The 16223-nt window shown below is 51.4% G+C and overlaps 1 protein-coding gene across 2 annotated transcripts; it reads right to left on the bottom strand.

Annotated features, from left to right (window-relative positions):
* Nucleotides 1-2581: 2581 nt before the first annotated feature.
* Clu (clusterin) lies at nucleotides 2582-15449 on the bottom strand. Of its 2 annotated transcripts, none has more exons than XM_013073368.3 (9): nucleotides 15337-15449; nucleotides 12835-12966; nucleotides 10978-11126; nucleotides 8774-8944; nucleotides 7728-8139; nucleotides 6640-6744; nucleotides 3956-4185; nucleotides 3070-3245; nucleotides 2582-2829 (listed from the first exon to the last, which is right to left on the bottom strand). In XM_013073368.3, exons 2-9 carry the CDS (start codon nucleotides 12926-12928, stop codon nucleotides 2820-2822), a joined length of 1347 nt encoding a protein of 448 aa, XP_012928822.1. In that variant the 5' UTR covers nucleotides 12929-12966; nucleotides 15337-15449; the 3' UTR covers nucleotides 2582-2819.
* Between the last annotated feature and the right edge of the window lie 774 nt (nucleotides 15450-16223).

Raw genomic sequence — 16223 nt, 5'->3', positions numbered from 1 at the left:
CACTCTGGCACTGCATGGCTGAGGACTGGATCAGAGGTTACCAGATCAGCCTGCGAGCAGAGCCAGGCGGCAAACAGAGCCTTCGTGAGTAGCCTTGGACACGTGCTCCCCGTCCAAGGTCCGGCTTCTGCCGCTATCACATAGCAGGATTTGCTAATCACCCGTTCTGTTCCGGAACTCGGAAGACCTGGTCCTCTTTGTATCACCTCTAGAGCTATTTTTCATCATGGCTTTGCCAAGCTCTTCTGTCACAACTGGAAAAGATCTGGCAACGCCTAGAACCCTGATGTAGAAAGTCCAGGCAGCCAGATGGCAGCAGTGAGCCCCCTCCTCAGGCCCGAATCAGGCCTGAGTTCACTCACTCTTGCAAGAGTGCGTATCAATAGTCCCTGTCACTCCTGCAGCTTCACTCAGTGGCTTTTGGGGTCACTCTGTGTTTCCAGTCAAAGCTCAATCTCACTTCCTAAGCAAAGCCCTTCCCTGCCCCTCAGAGCCTGGCCCCTCTGCCACCCTGTGATGCCACCTGAGCAGTGCCCTGCACATGAGGAAAGCCCCGACAGTCACCCTTTGCCTACTCCCTGTACCTCACAGCAAGGGCCAGGGATTCTGAGCTTCCTGTGCCGGCCTCCCTAGGTCTGGAGGAATGGGGTGGGGCGTTCTCACATCCCAGCCTCTGAGGCAGGCTACTCCTTGAGAGTAATAGCAGGAACCTAGCAGGATTATCTGAAGCAACTGGCGCACCTCAGGCACCTTGATTGGCCACAGTTGGCAGCTGTGCGATGCTGTGCACTGCACGCCTCCCAGGTCATTTCTCCTCCACATACCAGAGATCGCATCTGACCACAGTGCTCTGGCAGGTGGTAGGCCAGCGTCAGCACAGAAGTCTACAACAAGGTTGGTCCACTCCCGTTTCTAGGCAGACGTCAGACCCCTCTCTTCCCAGACTGGCAAGCACTGCTCCTATTTTGTTTCAAGAATCCAAGCAGACAGAAACCAAGGGCTAAGTCCACGGCCCCTGCCGGAATTAGCCACATCTCACCCGATCGCCGTGGTGAGCTCTCATCCTGCCTTAGTCTTTCTAGTGCCTCAGGTGGGAACGTCTGTCGGGAATGGAGGGTCACAGAGAGGCCCTCAGAACCGGACCACTGTGCAAGGGAGAATGAAGGTGGAGAGGAGGGGTCCCAGGGAACCTCCGAGTTCCATGCTAGGACTCTCTGACTCTGCCTTTCAGGGAGCCGGCACATGAGAGTTTAAAGCGGGGGCACTAAAATAACCCCCGAGGGTGGCTGGCAAAACCCAGCAACCCTGTAATGAAAAAGGATCTTGAGACCATAATGCAAAGTGAAATCAATCAGAAACAGGTTAAATATTGCTCTGATATGAGACCCCAAGTATAAATAATTTATAAAGCAAAATAAAAGGGAGATGGCAGGAAACAGGGAGGTAGGCTGTGTGGAAATGCGACAGGTCTCTGGGGAGGGAGGGGGTGTAAGATGATCAAGATGGAACAGGTACCAACTCCTCAAGACGAATGTGATCATTGTGTATTGCAAATGTATACTAATAAAAAATGAAAACAAATAAAAAGGTTTAAATGTCAATCATACTGTGTGACATTAACACAATTTACAATTACAGTCACTTGAACAAATCCCCTCTGACCTCATAACCCTAATTATTATACTCCATTAAGTGAATCGCACTGACATTACTCTGATGCCCCTGGATAACAATCCTACACACTAACTCTTGGCATGAGTTGGGCCTTACAAGTTTGATTCCCTTGTGGCTGAGCATTACATCTTAAGAGAGAAGGGGCAGGGACCCAAGAATGCTCTAAGCCACGAATGGACAAGTGGACTTTCCTACAAATCTGAGATGTATCCAGATGGTTTCTTCCATCAATGTATTTGATGGTCAGCAGTCTATATTTAGAGAACCCTAATAAGTGACAAGCTTAGGCCATTGGACAGATTTGTATTATGGTTAGCTGAGGCCACCTGGTGCCAGCATCAGGTACTGCAGTCCCACTGTTTGGGCTGAACAGCAAACCCATCGTCGGGAACCATCTAGATAGAGAAATAAATGCCCGTGGTCCAGATGAAGATGGTATGGAGGGGCAGTAGACAGAGGAATCCACAACTAGGAAAGTTCTGGGGGATTCCAAAGCCTTACAAATGAAACGGTCTTTTGGAGACTACAATTTCCATAAGGATAATATCCATTATATATTAGCAGATCTAGGATGCCTCATTATACCTCCTTTTTGCCCTTATTTCCAATGTACTCCTCCAGGGAACTGCCCTCACCCAGGCAGAGTACTTGGAGAGTTTTACAATGGAATGGAAAAGATTCACATCTGCAGAATTTGCTTTAGTTGGCTTGTTGGAACACCCCTCTCTTCCTGATAAGCAAGGGATTCTTGACTTGGGTCACCTCTCTCAGCGGATAGACCCCTTCTATTTTCCGCTCTATGATGACCTCTGTAACATCTCAGCCACTAATTTACTGTTTCTGTTTCTTCGTTGTTTCCCTTCCATACCAAAATGAAGGCCGGCAGGAGACAGAAAAACAGCAGGACTGGAGGAACTGGAGCGCTCAGCTCAAGGCAGTTTTATTGGGTTAGTTGCATGCGGAAGCAGATCTTCCCACAGGCGGCAAACACAGGCATTAGTGTGAGAATCCAGAGGGAGGAGAGGCCGGGTGGGGTGGGGGCCTAGTCACACGGAGACATGCAGAGCTCTCTCTGGGGGGCTGTGGCTCATCTTGGGGGAGCTGCTATGACACCCCCTCATACGTAGAAAAGCGATGCTCACATCTCACTCCTCTCTGAAAAACAAAGGGCGAGGGAGGGGAGAAGGAGATCAATATTCACCAAGAAGCAGACTCTTATCTGCTAAGGAAGACCACTCCCCAGAGGAAAACCGAAATTCCTGGTGGTTTACCTGGCTCCACCTTGGGCTCTGGCCACAGAGGCAGGCCTTCTCCCCATGCTTCTCTCTCCGTCCCTTGACTAAGCCTCAGGGGCTCCTGGGCCGCGGGGGGCTGCAGGACAGGCTGCCCACTTACCGCTTCTTCCTGCGGTATTCCTGCAGTGCTTTCTCAGCCACAGTGTCCATAAATGTAGGGTTGTCCCTGGAGACCTCCTCTGGCATGACCACAGTGATAGGATCGGAGTCAAAGAGCTTCACCACCACCTCAGTGACACGGGCTGGGGTGTCGGAGTCAGAAGTGTGGGTCGTCACCTAGACAGGCCAGGGGAACAGGAGCAGTGCCATGTCATGGCCACATGCGTGTGTTCTACAGCGGCACCCTACAGGATGGAAGTTTCCTGGCCCCTTCAGGAAAAGGCAGACGGCTGAGGTTACTCATCTAGAGATCTGTGTGACTCCGCAGTGGAAATGCCCTGAGCCAGACACCCATTCAAAGGGAAAATGCTATCCTCAAATGACCGCTCAGGGGCACCCAGAGAGTGAAAGTGGTTTCCAGATGTTTTCTTTGTGTAGTTGTTGGCCAGTCTGGGGTTGAAAAGGAATCAAGAAAGAAAGGGGGTTCCCTTTTCTCCAGGGCAGAGAACAGTGTACCAACCCATGAGCCATTCTTCCTAACCCAAGGTAGCAAGGTAGATAGAGAGTCCAGGCTGGGCAGCCGGGCAGTTTCAGTGACCCAGGGCATCACTTGCAGTTCTCAGCCTCGGCACGCTGTGCCATCCCTGTCCACTCCCCCATCTGGGAAACGGGGTCACGATATTTTACCGCTATGGATGGTTGGTCCATCTCAGTGCAATAGGTTGCCTATGATCTTTGCATTTCCTGCCTTATGGTCAGCGTCCAATCAAAAGCAGAAGTGCCCCTCTGTAAGACCTGCATCCCATCTCACCCCGGCAGGCTCATGTCACCTCCCAGCCACATCTTGGATCTTTTGTCCTTGTGTGGCTGGGACACACAGCACTCACTGTGGAGACACGGAGGTAGGCAGGGTCTTCGCCCTGGGTGAGGTTAGCCAGCTGGGAGACCCAGCTAAACTGGTTGTTCAGCTGCTCCAGCAGGGATGAGGTGCTGAGCATCTTGCTCTGGTAGGACTGGAGCAGCTCGTTGTACTTCTGGGTCAACAACTCGGCGACCTGGAGGGAATCATTCAGCTCCTGCCGCAGCTGTGCCTGAGCTGGGTTGTTGGTGGAACAGTCTGCCCAGAGATGGGAAAAAAAAAAAAAAAAAAAGCTAAGAAATAAGTGTGCAGGGATAAAAACAAATGGAAACCAGCTCCCACAGCCAGGCACCCCTAAGTGGTAGGCCACAGACTTCATTACGGTTCCCAACAAAACGTAAGACTCCCCAAAATGTGAATCAAGATGCTGCTCCTTTCACCCAGAGAGTCTTGCTGTGGATAAGGATGTCAGCTAAACAAACAGTGTGCTGACACGCACAACTGAATCACCATCGGGTGCCAGACCTTGTGCCTCCTTGGGGACTGGTAACCAACAGTGCTCCACGTCCTCAGACCTGTGCTCTCTGCCACCTCGTACCTCTAGAGAGGAGGAATCTGCTCCCCTGTGGGGCCCCCAGCTCTGCTATCTGGTACATAGGGCTCTGAATGTCCCTTAACAGTCACATCTGTCCTGACTTTTTACCAATAATGAAATCGAGACCCAGAAATCAGGGCCATGATTGAACTTGAGTCTTTTACTCCTAAACCTGGGCTCTTCCTACTGTGGCTCTTCCTTCCTGTTTGTCTGTGGTCTTGGAACCTACTCCAGTGTTGTCTTTTGAGCATATTTGGGCGAGCCCATGCAGCAGAAGAGCTGGACAGGGCCTGGGCCAGGAAGTATCACAGCCTGGGGCTGGAGTCCTTGCCTGCCCTCTGCCCTCCCATAGCTGGCCACCATGCTCACAGGACAGCAGGGAAAATAGAACTCATTCCTTTTGGTCCTTGAGCTCCCATTGCAGGTTGTCAGATCCGTAAGAGACAGAAACCACCTACTTTTTTTTTTTTTCAAAGCTACTGTTTTTCTCCCTTTGAGTTTTTAAAAAAAATATCCACAAGAAGTAAGGCACCTCAAACCTAAACAAATCGAGAAAGATCTCTGCCCACTTCAGAGAGTGGTTGCAATCCTCGATATTAAATAATAAAATGTTAGGTAGAGCAAGAATCAGGATTAGTACAAAGCCAGGTTAAGAAAATATATGTGATGAATAACCTTAACTCTCTTACCGGGAAATAATTAAAAATCAGAATATTCCTTGAAGCTGAGACTCAGTCTAGAATAGGGGACATCTGGCAAGCTCTGCAGACAATTTTGGTTGTCACACTGGGGAGAGGGATGCTTCAGGCACCTGGTGGTCAGAAGCCAGGGGCACTGCTGACACCCTGCTATGAATGCAGAGGAAAGTTCCCCACAGCAAGGAGTGACCCTATGCAAGATGCCGATAGACCGAAACTGAGAAGACCAGAGCTGGAGCATGTGCATATGGTCACAAGCACTTAAGTATAAGAGGTAGTGTGTCTTGTCTTCCTCAAGGTAGACCAGAAGGCCACTGCTAAGCTTAGCTATGATCATTCACCTTGGTGCAATAGGTCCAACCTGAGCCTAGGTTTCTATACATCTTCTCTTCTGCCCCTAAGATGACTTTTTTTGTGTTGAAATACTACGTAATTTATGCTATTCCGTGATATTTTTTATAAGACCAGCCCACCGACTGGGTCATGTACTTATCTACAATGTCTGCACGCCACAGCCTCTAATAGCACTAGTATTTATTATGCACCGGCTCCTAAAGTCACAGGACTGAGGCTAGGAACGTTTAACCAGGCTCTAAAAGCCTGGCCAGGCAAACCCACGTGTGTTAAGTAAGAGCAAAGCCATAGATCAATAAGCTAGCTACAAGGGGAGACATTTGCTCCTCATGAGCAGGAACTACTCTAAAGACTCTTATAGCTGTGGTGTCAAAGTAGGGAGGATTTAATAAACAGCCAGATGTGATCAAACAGAGGGGATACAAAAGAATACTTCTTTTGCCTAGGGGACCAACCCAGCAAAGAGAATCATCCCAGGACACCAAGGACCACAACCAATATCTCAGGTAGACAGGGAGGAACCCAGTAGCTGCTCAGGAAAACAGCCCAACACCCAGCCTGCATAGGATAAGTTCCTTAGCCTTCTAAGACAGGGCTTCCTCTTCTGCATGATGGGGGCAAGAACTGTACTCAACTTACAAGGAAATGAGTAAACATTTGTAAAGAGTTTAGAACAGTCCCTGGCATGGGGCAAGTGTTTGTTAAACAAAATACACACTGTCTAAAATTTCACAATCGAAGTGGAAAACGAGCACTCTACTATGCTTGGTACTTGGGGACAGAGGAGCTGGGGAAGTCAAAATGGGGTGGCGTTTTTCAAAAACCTTGGCAGCACCCATGGGGACTGTCTGTGTACCACAGGCCACAAGTGCTTGATTTGTGTCTCACCAGCCTCAGAGGCAACCTGCATCTTCACCAGTTCTCCAGAGGAGGCCACCAGCTGTGCAGTGCTGGGGACCCACTCTGGGCCACAGCCAGACTCTGAATAAAGGCAGCCCCAGTGAGGCACGGGGGAGCCATGTCGGGGTAGTCCCAGGGCAGCTTGCAGCCTGGCCCCTGACTCACCCACAGACAAGATCTCCTTGCACTTCTCGCACTGGTCCTTCATCTTCAGGCAGCCGGTGGAGTTGTGGCGGATCTCCTTGCACACAGTGCGGTTATCGGCACCTTCTGGAGAGACACGGGGAGAAAGAGGCAGGCTGAGGCCTGGGGCAGCACAGAGGTGACCTGCTGACTTTTGGGGGCCCCTCCACGCTACTGTTTGGCTCTGGAGACAGTTCTGTGGCCAGAGCAGGTTGGAGCTTGCTTCTTGCTCACAAGTATGAGCCACTGCTGGGGGCTACCTGGGGATGTCCTGTGGACCCTCAGCCAGGCCCAGCCTTCTCCTCTCCCCCTCCATCAGGAAGACCTCTCCTGCCTCCCCTCTCTTGGCTATATACACTGCGCCACCATAACCCGTCTTGCTCTGTGCTCTCCTAGCTAGGGCCCTCTGCCTGCTGCATCACAAGCTGGGGGCAGGAGTGCATCCTCCTTGGAGCCCCTGCCACCACCAAGCTCCATCCCGCAGGAGATGCGTACCCTGTGCCGGGCCCTCCTGGATTTTTAATTCATTTCAAGCAAACTCTCGTGCCCATCAAATCATACCATATAGCCCAACAATGTCTGGCTGAAGGAATAGACTCTAAAGTACTGGCTTTTCATGGCCACATCCCCTTCATTCTCTCAGAGCACATGTACTGAGCCTGAGCCAGGCCCTGAGGTCTCAGCCATGAGGACATGGGCCATGACATAATGCACTGCCAGACAGTGCACACAGGGCTCCCGCAGCAAGCCCCAGAGTTCCCAAGGGAAAAGGGGCCCTGGTCCTACAGGAAAAGCAGTCGATGTCACACAGTTGCTTAAGGGACATAATCGCTGGCTGGAAGCATCAGACCCCAGCCCTGCAGTACAGGAGTGGGCTAGGTCTGTCAACTGTGAAATCTCAGACGTTCCTCTATCATCCTGTCTTAGTCGTTTGCTCTTTAAACAGGAATTAGACCACCCTTTTGGGGTTACCTGGAAACAGAGGTGACACCCACCAAGTCTCGGCCTAGTCTAGCACTGAATGGGTCACTTCTCACCCCTCCTTGGGAAGAAAGAGTCCTCTTGCTAACCTCTCATGAAATCCATGTCGAGGGGCTGGAAGGCTGGTCTGTGGAACTGAGGGTCCATGGCCTGCTGGGCCTGGTGTATCATTTCGAAGAAGGGCTGGAACATGTCGTGGAAGCCCAGGGGCCCGTATGGGGAGAGGGGCAGGATGCTGCGGACCAGGCGAGACTTGGGATAGAGGAAGTGTGGCCGCCTGTGGGGGAAGTTGAAGGGTGAGAAGTAGTGAGTGTCCTGGGGCTCGTGGGTGAAGAACCTGTCCTGGAAGAGTGTGTCCATGATGCCGGACACCCGATTGAAGCTGTCCTGCATGGCGTCCAGGATGTGGCTCTGCTGCCGGTCACTTTCCAGGAGGGAGTCAATGCGGTCGCCATTCATCCAGAAGTAGAAGGGAGAGCTCTGGTTCAGGAACTCCTCAAGCTGGGGCACAGGAGGGAAAGTCACTGAGGAGGCAGTCAGTCATCAGGGCCACACCCCCAGAGCCCGCCTCCCTCGCAATGTGGTCATGCAGCAAGTGACCAAAGGCCCTGCTGGGCCTGGGCCCCAGGCTCCCAACTGTGAGGCAAGTGCCTCCCATCTGCCCCTACAAAGGCTAGAGTTTACAGACACCTTCGAGGTCACAAGACTCAAAAGTCCACTCACTGATGACACCCACCCCTGCTCACCTGCTCAGCCTTAATGGCAAAGATCAGAGTCCCAGCCAACTGAGGCCCATGGATGAAGCCAGAATTAGTATTAAGGTATGGACACTTCTTAATTCTCCTGCCTAAGCGGGTGCAGGGCCCTGCCATACCAGCAAGCTGTCTGCTATGTTTTATCCAGATAATCATTTCTGGATAGTCTCCTGAGAGATGGCAAACACACAACATGCATACTTGTAATGACTGTACTCATGGCAGACATTACCAATTAATCACAGCACCAGGGGGTGGGCCATGCAGCCAGCCAGTACTAATCAATTGTATCTGGCATGTGGAATGGAGTGTATAGCATTTCACTGGGCTCCCCTCATTCCCCCCTCAGAGCCTAGGGCACACACATAACCCGCTTTTACCTGGCGGCCAACCAGGCCCGAGCCACTTCTGCAGACACGTGCATAGAACTTCATGCAGGTCTGCTTCAGACAGGGCTTGCAGTCTTCCCAGAGAGCCGTCATAGTCTCATTACACACTTCCGGGAACGCCTTCAGTTTCATCTCAGAATCTCTGGTCTCCTCTAGGGCATCCTGTAGGTAGACACAAGGCCAGGTGAACCACACAGCCCGCAGGCCTCACCGCTGCAAGCACGCCCAGGGGCCTTCCCACTGTCTAGCTTCCAGCTACTCCTTTCCAGGCCTCTCCGCCACATGTTCTCTCTGCTACCTGCAATGCCTCCCCATTGTGCCTGTCCCTCAAGGCCCAGCTGCTCCTCAGCCTTTCCCAGCCTCTAGGACTCACACAGACACTGCCTACTGGATTTCATTTAGATCTTTTTTTCGGTTCATAACAGCTGGTGTTTCAAACTGGTGTGGGGGGTGATGGGGTGCATGTATGAGAATGATCCAACTATGTTAGGTGCATGTACAAATCTGCCAAAACGAAGCCCATGAACCTGCTATGACCAATTTTAAAAGAGTGGAAATACAAGCAAAAGGAGAATAGAAAGGTAATTAGCAGAAGTTGTGGGGAGGAGGAAAGGGGGAATTGCTGTTTAATGGGTGTAGAGTTTCAGATCTGCAAGACGAAAGAGGAACCTGTTCACAGCAGCAGGGACATGCTTGACACTGCTGCACTGTTTGCCTGAAGTGGTTAAGATGGTAATGTGTGCGTCATGTGTTTTTTTTACCCCAATTAAGAAATGTAAATAAATGTGGGGAAATAAAATAAAAGTTCTCTTCCAAAGCAGACCAGAGGCTCCTTGAATCTCATATTTCAATTGTGCGTGCAAAGGGAATGAGCAGGCTATCAAAACCAAACTTGCAGCAACTGTCAGAATTCACTAATGTACCCATATCATTTGACCCAGTAATTCTACGAGGGCTTGTCCCAAGGCACTCCCGAAATAAAGAAAAAAATCTTTATGCCTAAAGATTGTATTACAGTATTAGTTTATGCAAAAAAGAAAAAACAAATTAATGAATAATTTAAATATATATATATATATATATATATACACACACATACATACACACACACACATATGTCAGAATCAACTCGAAAGGAGATGCTCAGAGAGCTGGGGATTTAGCTCAGTGGTGCCTCCACGGCCTGCCTCACAAGAGCAAGGTCCTGAGTTTGAGCTGAGCAGAAGCTCAGAAGTAGGGGAGGGTCAAACAGTGGAACTGTAGCCCTCTTTATCAGCAATTTCAGCTACCCACAGCCAGTCACAGTCCAAATTATTACTACGGGGCAATGAGAAATTAAGATTCGCTGAGAAACCACATTCACATAATTATAGCACATTGTTATAATTGTTCTATTTTATTGTTACTTATTATTAATCTCTTATTGTGTCTAGTTAATAAATTAAACTTCATCATATATATACTTTTAAAAAATATATATATGTGTGTATATATATGTGTATATATATGAAGAAATACCAGTATCTAGAGGTTTGGTACTATCTGTGGTTTCAGGAATCCCCTGGGGATCCTGGACCATCTCCCCCATGACTAAGTAGGGCTACTTATGTACACCAGGAAGATAATGGATGTTTATAGTAAGTTTTAAATATTATAATAAGTAAATGCAAAAAATGTAAAAAATTAATAATTTTCCCCGGTGTGGTGGCATACACCTATAATCCCAGCACTCAGGAGGCTGAGGCAGGAGGGTTGCTGTGAGTTTGAGGCCAGCCTGGGCTACATGGTGAGCCTTAAAAAAAAATTCATAATTTTGAACATAGCCATTGTCCAAAAAGTATAGCGAAGAGAATGGTAGGTAATAGGTCAGATGTGAAGAGGGGTCCCGCACCCTGCCAACACCCTCCCCAGGGCCTGACTTGGAGCCTGTACTTGGTCAGGCTTCAGAAAAATCTATTGAAATGAATCTAGGCACCTGGCCCTGGGCCAGGCTTGTAACAAAACCAGACCAGGGTTCTCATCCCCTGAGGCTTTCAAAAGCAAATAAACTCCCTATTCCTTTCCTGCAGCCCGGCACCAGCTGACACTGCCCTGGGAGGGCTGCAACTCACCAGGGCAACCCAGCAGGGGCCCTCTGCACCCCTCTATTCCAGCAGGGAGGTCAGGGCCAGGGCCCTGGTCACTGTCACCCTCACCTCTTTCTTCTTCTTCGCTTCCTCTAAGGTGCTCAGCAGGGACTTGCGCTCTTCATTTGTTTTTTCTATTAGGTTCTTTATCTCCTTGACCCCCTTGACAGCATTTTGGATTTCCTTATTAATGTACTTGCTCCCCTGGGTAGACATTTCTGCAAAAGAGGAAGGAATGAAGTTCAGTAGATCAGCTGGAGCCAGGCAAATGGTCAGAAAGGCCTGTTCAGTCCAGGGGCTGTCAAAGCTGGGGGACCCCCGCCCCCTGCCCTGGGCTGGCAGCTGTATGGCCTCTGGCTTGCTGGAGACCGGGTCCCATCACAGGCCAGCTGGTGCCCCCCACCTCTGTGTCACACGCTATGGGAGTGGCACACTGCGGGGAAGGGACAGCAGTGCTGTGCCCACTTCTGCCTAGTCACCCCAGAAACCAACGGCCCCCAGAAGGCAATTTTCAAGGGAAATAAGAGGTGTAAATTTTTGTACCTAAAATATTATTATTTTAGATGCAAATATTCTGGAATTCGGCATAACCAATCAGCTGTACTTCTTTGTTGTAATGCTCAGTGAAGGGGAGAAGACGACTAAATGGCACCGTTCACCAGGGAGGCTGCAACCCAGGCACGGTACCAAGTGACAAAGGCAGGGGACACCGTCACTGAAGTCCCCCTGCGCCATGCCTGTCTTGTGTCTCACAGCGCACCAAACACTTCACAAGCATTTGGGGGAAAGGAAGCAGAGGAGGAAAGTGTTGGGAAAAGTCTTGTTTATAGAGCCCCAAAGTCTTTTTGTACAATACAATACAATACAATACAATACTGTTTATACAGGGCTTTGCTTTTTGCTGATTGTACTGCACAGTACAGTACTGTAGCTTTAGGTTATTATACAGTACAGTGCTGCTTGTAAGAGTTATGCAAATGGAAGCATAATCAAGTTGGAGTTTCCTTCGGCCATTTCTCTGTTCTGAATATTGTAAGGTACACACTACATGCAATTGACAACCTAGCCGAGGGAAGGGCACTAGGTCCTTACATGAAGGTCGGTACTGTGCTCATCGCAAATGTAAAAGGTAACTGGGTGCGGGAGGAATATGCTAATTAGCTTCATGGTGGCATTTGTCCTGCAATGTATATTCGCACCAAAGCACCAGGATGTATACCATAGCAGATAATTTGTCAGTTATAGCTCACTAAAGCTGGGTGTGGGAGAATTGTTAAGAGTCCAAGATAACAGTTTGGGGTCTACAGCTAGGGAGGGGCAGGGCCAAGTCTGAGTGTGAAGTCTCAGTGTCTAAGACCCACAGAATTGGCCAGCTAGGAGCAGGAAGTGGGACAGAAAAAGGCCAGGTTTCAGGGAAGGCCTTGGGAAGAGGTGGCCTCCAGCAGGCTCCGAGAACAGATGGTCACCCCTACCTGTACGCTGACCCAGTCATCCCTTACCCGCCCTGAGGCCTGTTCTATCCTGCCCCTATCCTGCCCTGGAGGCAGAGAATGCGGAACGTGGTTTTGGGTGGACAGGCCAGGACACAGGGGAAGAGCTGGGGACATCACGAAGAGGAGAAGGACAAAGGCTCAAAGCTCAGGAGGTGGTGTGGGAGCCGGGCTAGGGAACAGCAAGGGAGCAACTGACTGACAGGCAGCAGAGAGAAGGGCCTGGAACATGGAGGCCACTGCCAGAAAGGCCCCTGGGCACAGGGAGTCTAAACCAGGGAACTGGGGCACAGCCCCAGGGGGCTGGCACAGGGCCAGACCTGGGGGCCAAGATGCGAAAGACCTTCAACACCTTCAAAGACCTTCAAAAGACCTACAGAGGGGGGCTGGACAGGGGCTCACCACACTGTCTGAGGGTCACACTCGGGCTACTGACCCTGGAGCTCACTGTCGGAGACCAGCTGGTCCCCTAGAACCCATCCATCCTCCTGGGCCAGCAGCAGGGCCACACACAGCAGCAGGCTCTTCATGGCGCTGTCCTCTCCAACTCTGAAATCCTAGCCGGGCTCTGTGTGGAGAGAAAGGAGACCATCATGGTAATAGCTAAAGTTGTCTTTTGGTTTCCTGCCAGCTTCTGGGGGCCTGAGGACAGACATGTGGCCCTCAGCTGTCCCATCAGCTGGCATCAGCTGCAAGTTTATCCTTGAGAAACTTGAGAAAAACCAGACTTGCCACTGACACCTTCAAAAAGCAAAGGGAGGGACCACAGGACAGCAGTGAAGCGCAGGGGAAACGGGATCCCTGGGGTCGGAGGAGCTGGGCTCCAACCCAAGGAGCAAGCTCCCAGGAAGTCTCTTGGGAGGACAGCCCCTTGGCTCTGCCTGGTCCCTTTCACACAGCCCGTTCCCTCTCAGCCTGCACCAGCGTGCTCTGCCAAGGTTTCCCTGCCACCACCAGGCTGGCTGCCACCACCAGGCTGAGCCACAGCCCGGCTCTTACACAATGGACCCTTTCCCAGAAGATGAAGTTGTTGCATAAAACAGAAACCTCTCCCCCTGCACCCCTATGGGATCCAAAACTGCTCATCTGGGCTCAGCCACTTCCCATAGCAGTAGGAACAGTGAGCTGGGCCTCTGAAATGGGTCACATCTGAGAACTGCTCTCATCCCAGCAGGCCTATCTGGACACACTGGTAGATCACTCATAAAGAAGATGCCGCTGAGAGGTAATTAGATGGACACACCAAAAGCATCGTGGGAGAAAACTGGGCTGGCACCTGCCCCAGTGGTAGATAGTTGGCTGGGCTGGCTGATTTTGGGTCTACCAGAAGGCCAAATGGCACAGGCTCTGGTCAGCTGCTCACTGAGGTCTGCAATGCCTCAGGTAGGGACAGAACCTTTGTTGCACCAGGGACACAAAGCCAGCCAAAAACACCTCTCCAGAGAGAACCTAAGAGCTTCTGGGAAATCCACCCCAGGTCCTGGAAACAGGTTGGGACCAGAAGGCAGGGAGTCAGGCTCTGAAATAGAGGGGTCGTCGGGTCTGCCACGAGGAGCCTGAGTCTAAAGAGCAAGGAACGGACAAGAAGGTAGCCCTCCCAACTCTCAGTCTAGTATTCCTTCCTTGGCATGGAGCCTCTGAAACCTCCAAGCCTCAGTTTCTTTGGCTGTAAAATGGATCTCATGCAGACCTCAGAGGCAGAATGCATTCTTATAAGGGCCTTACATAGTCCCTGTAAATTCTGACTACTTCAAAATCTGCCTGAGGGAGGACTGAGCCTGGGGAGTGGGAACATCTCACTGGGCCGTGGAGAGGGGCAGAGGCTACCTGCCCCCACCCCATCACTGGGCAATGATCTGCTATATTTTAAAGCACCTATGAATTTCCAGGGGTCTGTGATAATGCTGACAAGCCGGCAGGCAGAGGGGAATGCTCCTGGCCGAGGACAGCACATGCATCTCTGTGTGGCTGCCGCCCGCCCTCTCTCTGAAGACTGCTTCCCCTCGGGCACTTCAGTGCCCAAGCCGGCCAGGGTCCAGCACCTCCCTTCCCCAGCCTCTCCTTTCCGTATGTGACCATCTACTTCCTGTGCATTTTTATACAATCATATCTGTTACATCCCGTCTTCAAATGTTCTTTAAAGGTGCCCTTTCGTGGCATATGTACAGCATTCTATTCACCGAAGTACCAGACTCTTACCATTCTAAAAGCTGGGCATTTAAATTGCAGTCTCATGAGCATCCTTTTGTAATATCTACACTGATTCTTAAATTCCTACCCTCTCTGTTTAAAAAAAAATAATAAACATAATTTATTAAAAAAAATTACTAGGTCCAGAAATTCTGGAAGGTCAAGAGGCTCCCATTCTCACCCCTGTTCTGGAATCAGTTTGACGCTGGAGTCAGTACACCCTATCCCTCTCCAGGCTTCAGATTAGATGCTGAGGCCTGAGGGAGCTTGTGTGACTTCTCCCTAATGCACCCGAGTGCATTAAACAAAGTAGGATTTAGGTGGCTGCAATGTATACTTAAATCCACAATATCATATTTATAACCCACTTGCTGGAGAAATGGGAGAAACTGCATGACTCATGCACGCAGCCGCCAGCCCCCGCGGGGATCAGCACCCCGGGGCGCAGAGCTGAAGGGGGCGCCTCAGTCAGGCGCACCCCCGCTCACGCCCCTGTGCCTGCTCCAGCCACGCGCATGAGGCTCCGGGTCTCGATTTCCCCGTTTTTCCAAAAGCAGGATCTGTACCCCCTGCCGATTGACGGCTGTAAAATTCTGCGTGGAGGTAATGCACACGGGGACTCCTGCGTCTCGGCCTGCGCGCAGTCGCCTGCAGTTCGGTCCCAGGCTCAGCCGCCGGGTGACGGGGCTCCGGCCACCTCCCATCCCGGGTTCCCCGGGGGCTCCGTGGAGCTGTCACCTCTCCCCACCTGGAGGGGGATCAGCAGGGCCCGCTGTGGGCCTGCGCAGGGGTTGGGAAGATAAGGACAGCTCACCGGTCCGCGGCTCCAGCTCCCGTGCGCTCCTCCCGGCGACGCAGGGTGGTGAGCTCGCTGAGGCCCTGTATTTATAGAGCTCGGCTCGCGTACACCCCCTTTGGGGCTGGCTGTAAACCTGCATGACTCAGGCCCAAAGAATGCCACGGAAAGCACCGGGAGCTTTCTGGAAGCTAGGAGAGGAGGGGGTGCGGTGCAGCGCCTGGCGGGGGGCACCGGGGGGCGCTTCCGCACCGCGAATGGCCTTCCCGTCCCCACGGGCGGGAGGGGGACCCTTTGGTGTGTCTGGTTCTGCTCAGGGTTCCCCAGGGGATCAGAGCTGGGGACTGTGCCCCAGGAGGGGAGAGCCTGTGGGGCACCCCTCTTCATAGGGTTGGGGGGGGGGTCGTTCCATCCTGGCTGGTTCCCAGTACCAAAAACAATCTCACGGTCCTGCGGCCCTACTGAACATGAATCTTTCACATTACACATGCTCCACTTACCTCGTCTCATTTAAATAGCAGAGTGTCAGAAATAATGAGGGTGAGCTGCCCAGGGGCAAAGTGCTGGGGTGAGAAGTAGGAGAAGGTGCGCACTCCCTGAGAGGTCAGGCTGGGGTGAAGGCTGGGGGCAGACTTGCTGGGCCAGGGGGAAACAGAAAAGCCTATGTTTGGGGGACCAGAAGGCCCCTCTTGGACGCATGATCTGTGATCCATGCAGCTTAAACAAGTATCACCATCCACCTGGGGACCCAACGAAGCAGGGTGGCTTCATGGCCATGGGATCTGTGCCACCCCACCCTTGGTTAAAGCACAGCTGTCTCAGGCTTGAACTTCTCAGTG

Source organism: Heterocephalus glaber, unplaced genomic scaffold, assembly GCF_053883595.1.
Source record: "Heterocephalus glaber isolate CG9 unplaced genomic scaffold, H.glaber_assembly_v1.0 deba00001460, whole genome shotgun sequence".
NCBI classification, from domain to species: Eukaryota; Metazoa; Chordata; class Mammalia; order Rodentia; family Bathyergidae; genus Heterocephalus; species Heterocephalus glaber.
The sequence above is the reverse complement of the archived record's forward strand: the minus strand, read 5'-3'. Positions and strand labels throughout refer to the sequence as shown.

Coding starts and splice junctions, on each gene's coding strand:
- Clu (XM_013073368.3), bottom strand. CDS start 12,928: ATGAAGAGCCTGCTGCTGTGTGTGGCCCTGCTGCTGGCCCAGGAGGAT. Junction 8,945..10,977: donor AAGCGAAGAAGAAGAAAGAG/GTGAGGGTGACA, acceptor GTCTACCTACAG/GATGCCCTAGAGGAGACCAG. Junction 4,186..6,639: donor CAAGGAGATCTTGTCTGTGG/GTGAGTCAGGGG, acceptor ATCTCTGGGCAG/ACTGTTCCACCAACAACCCA.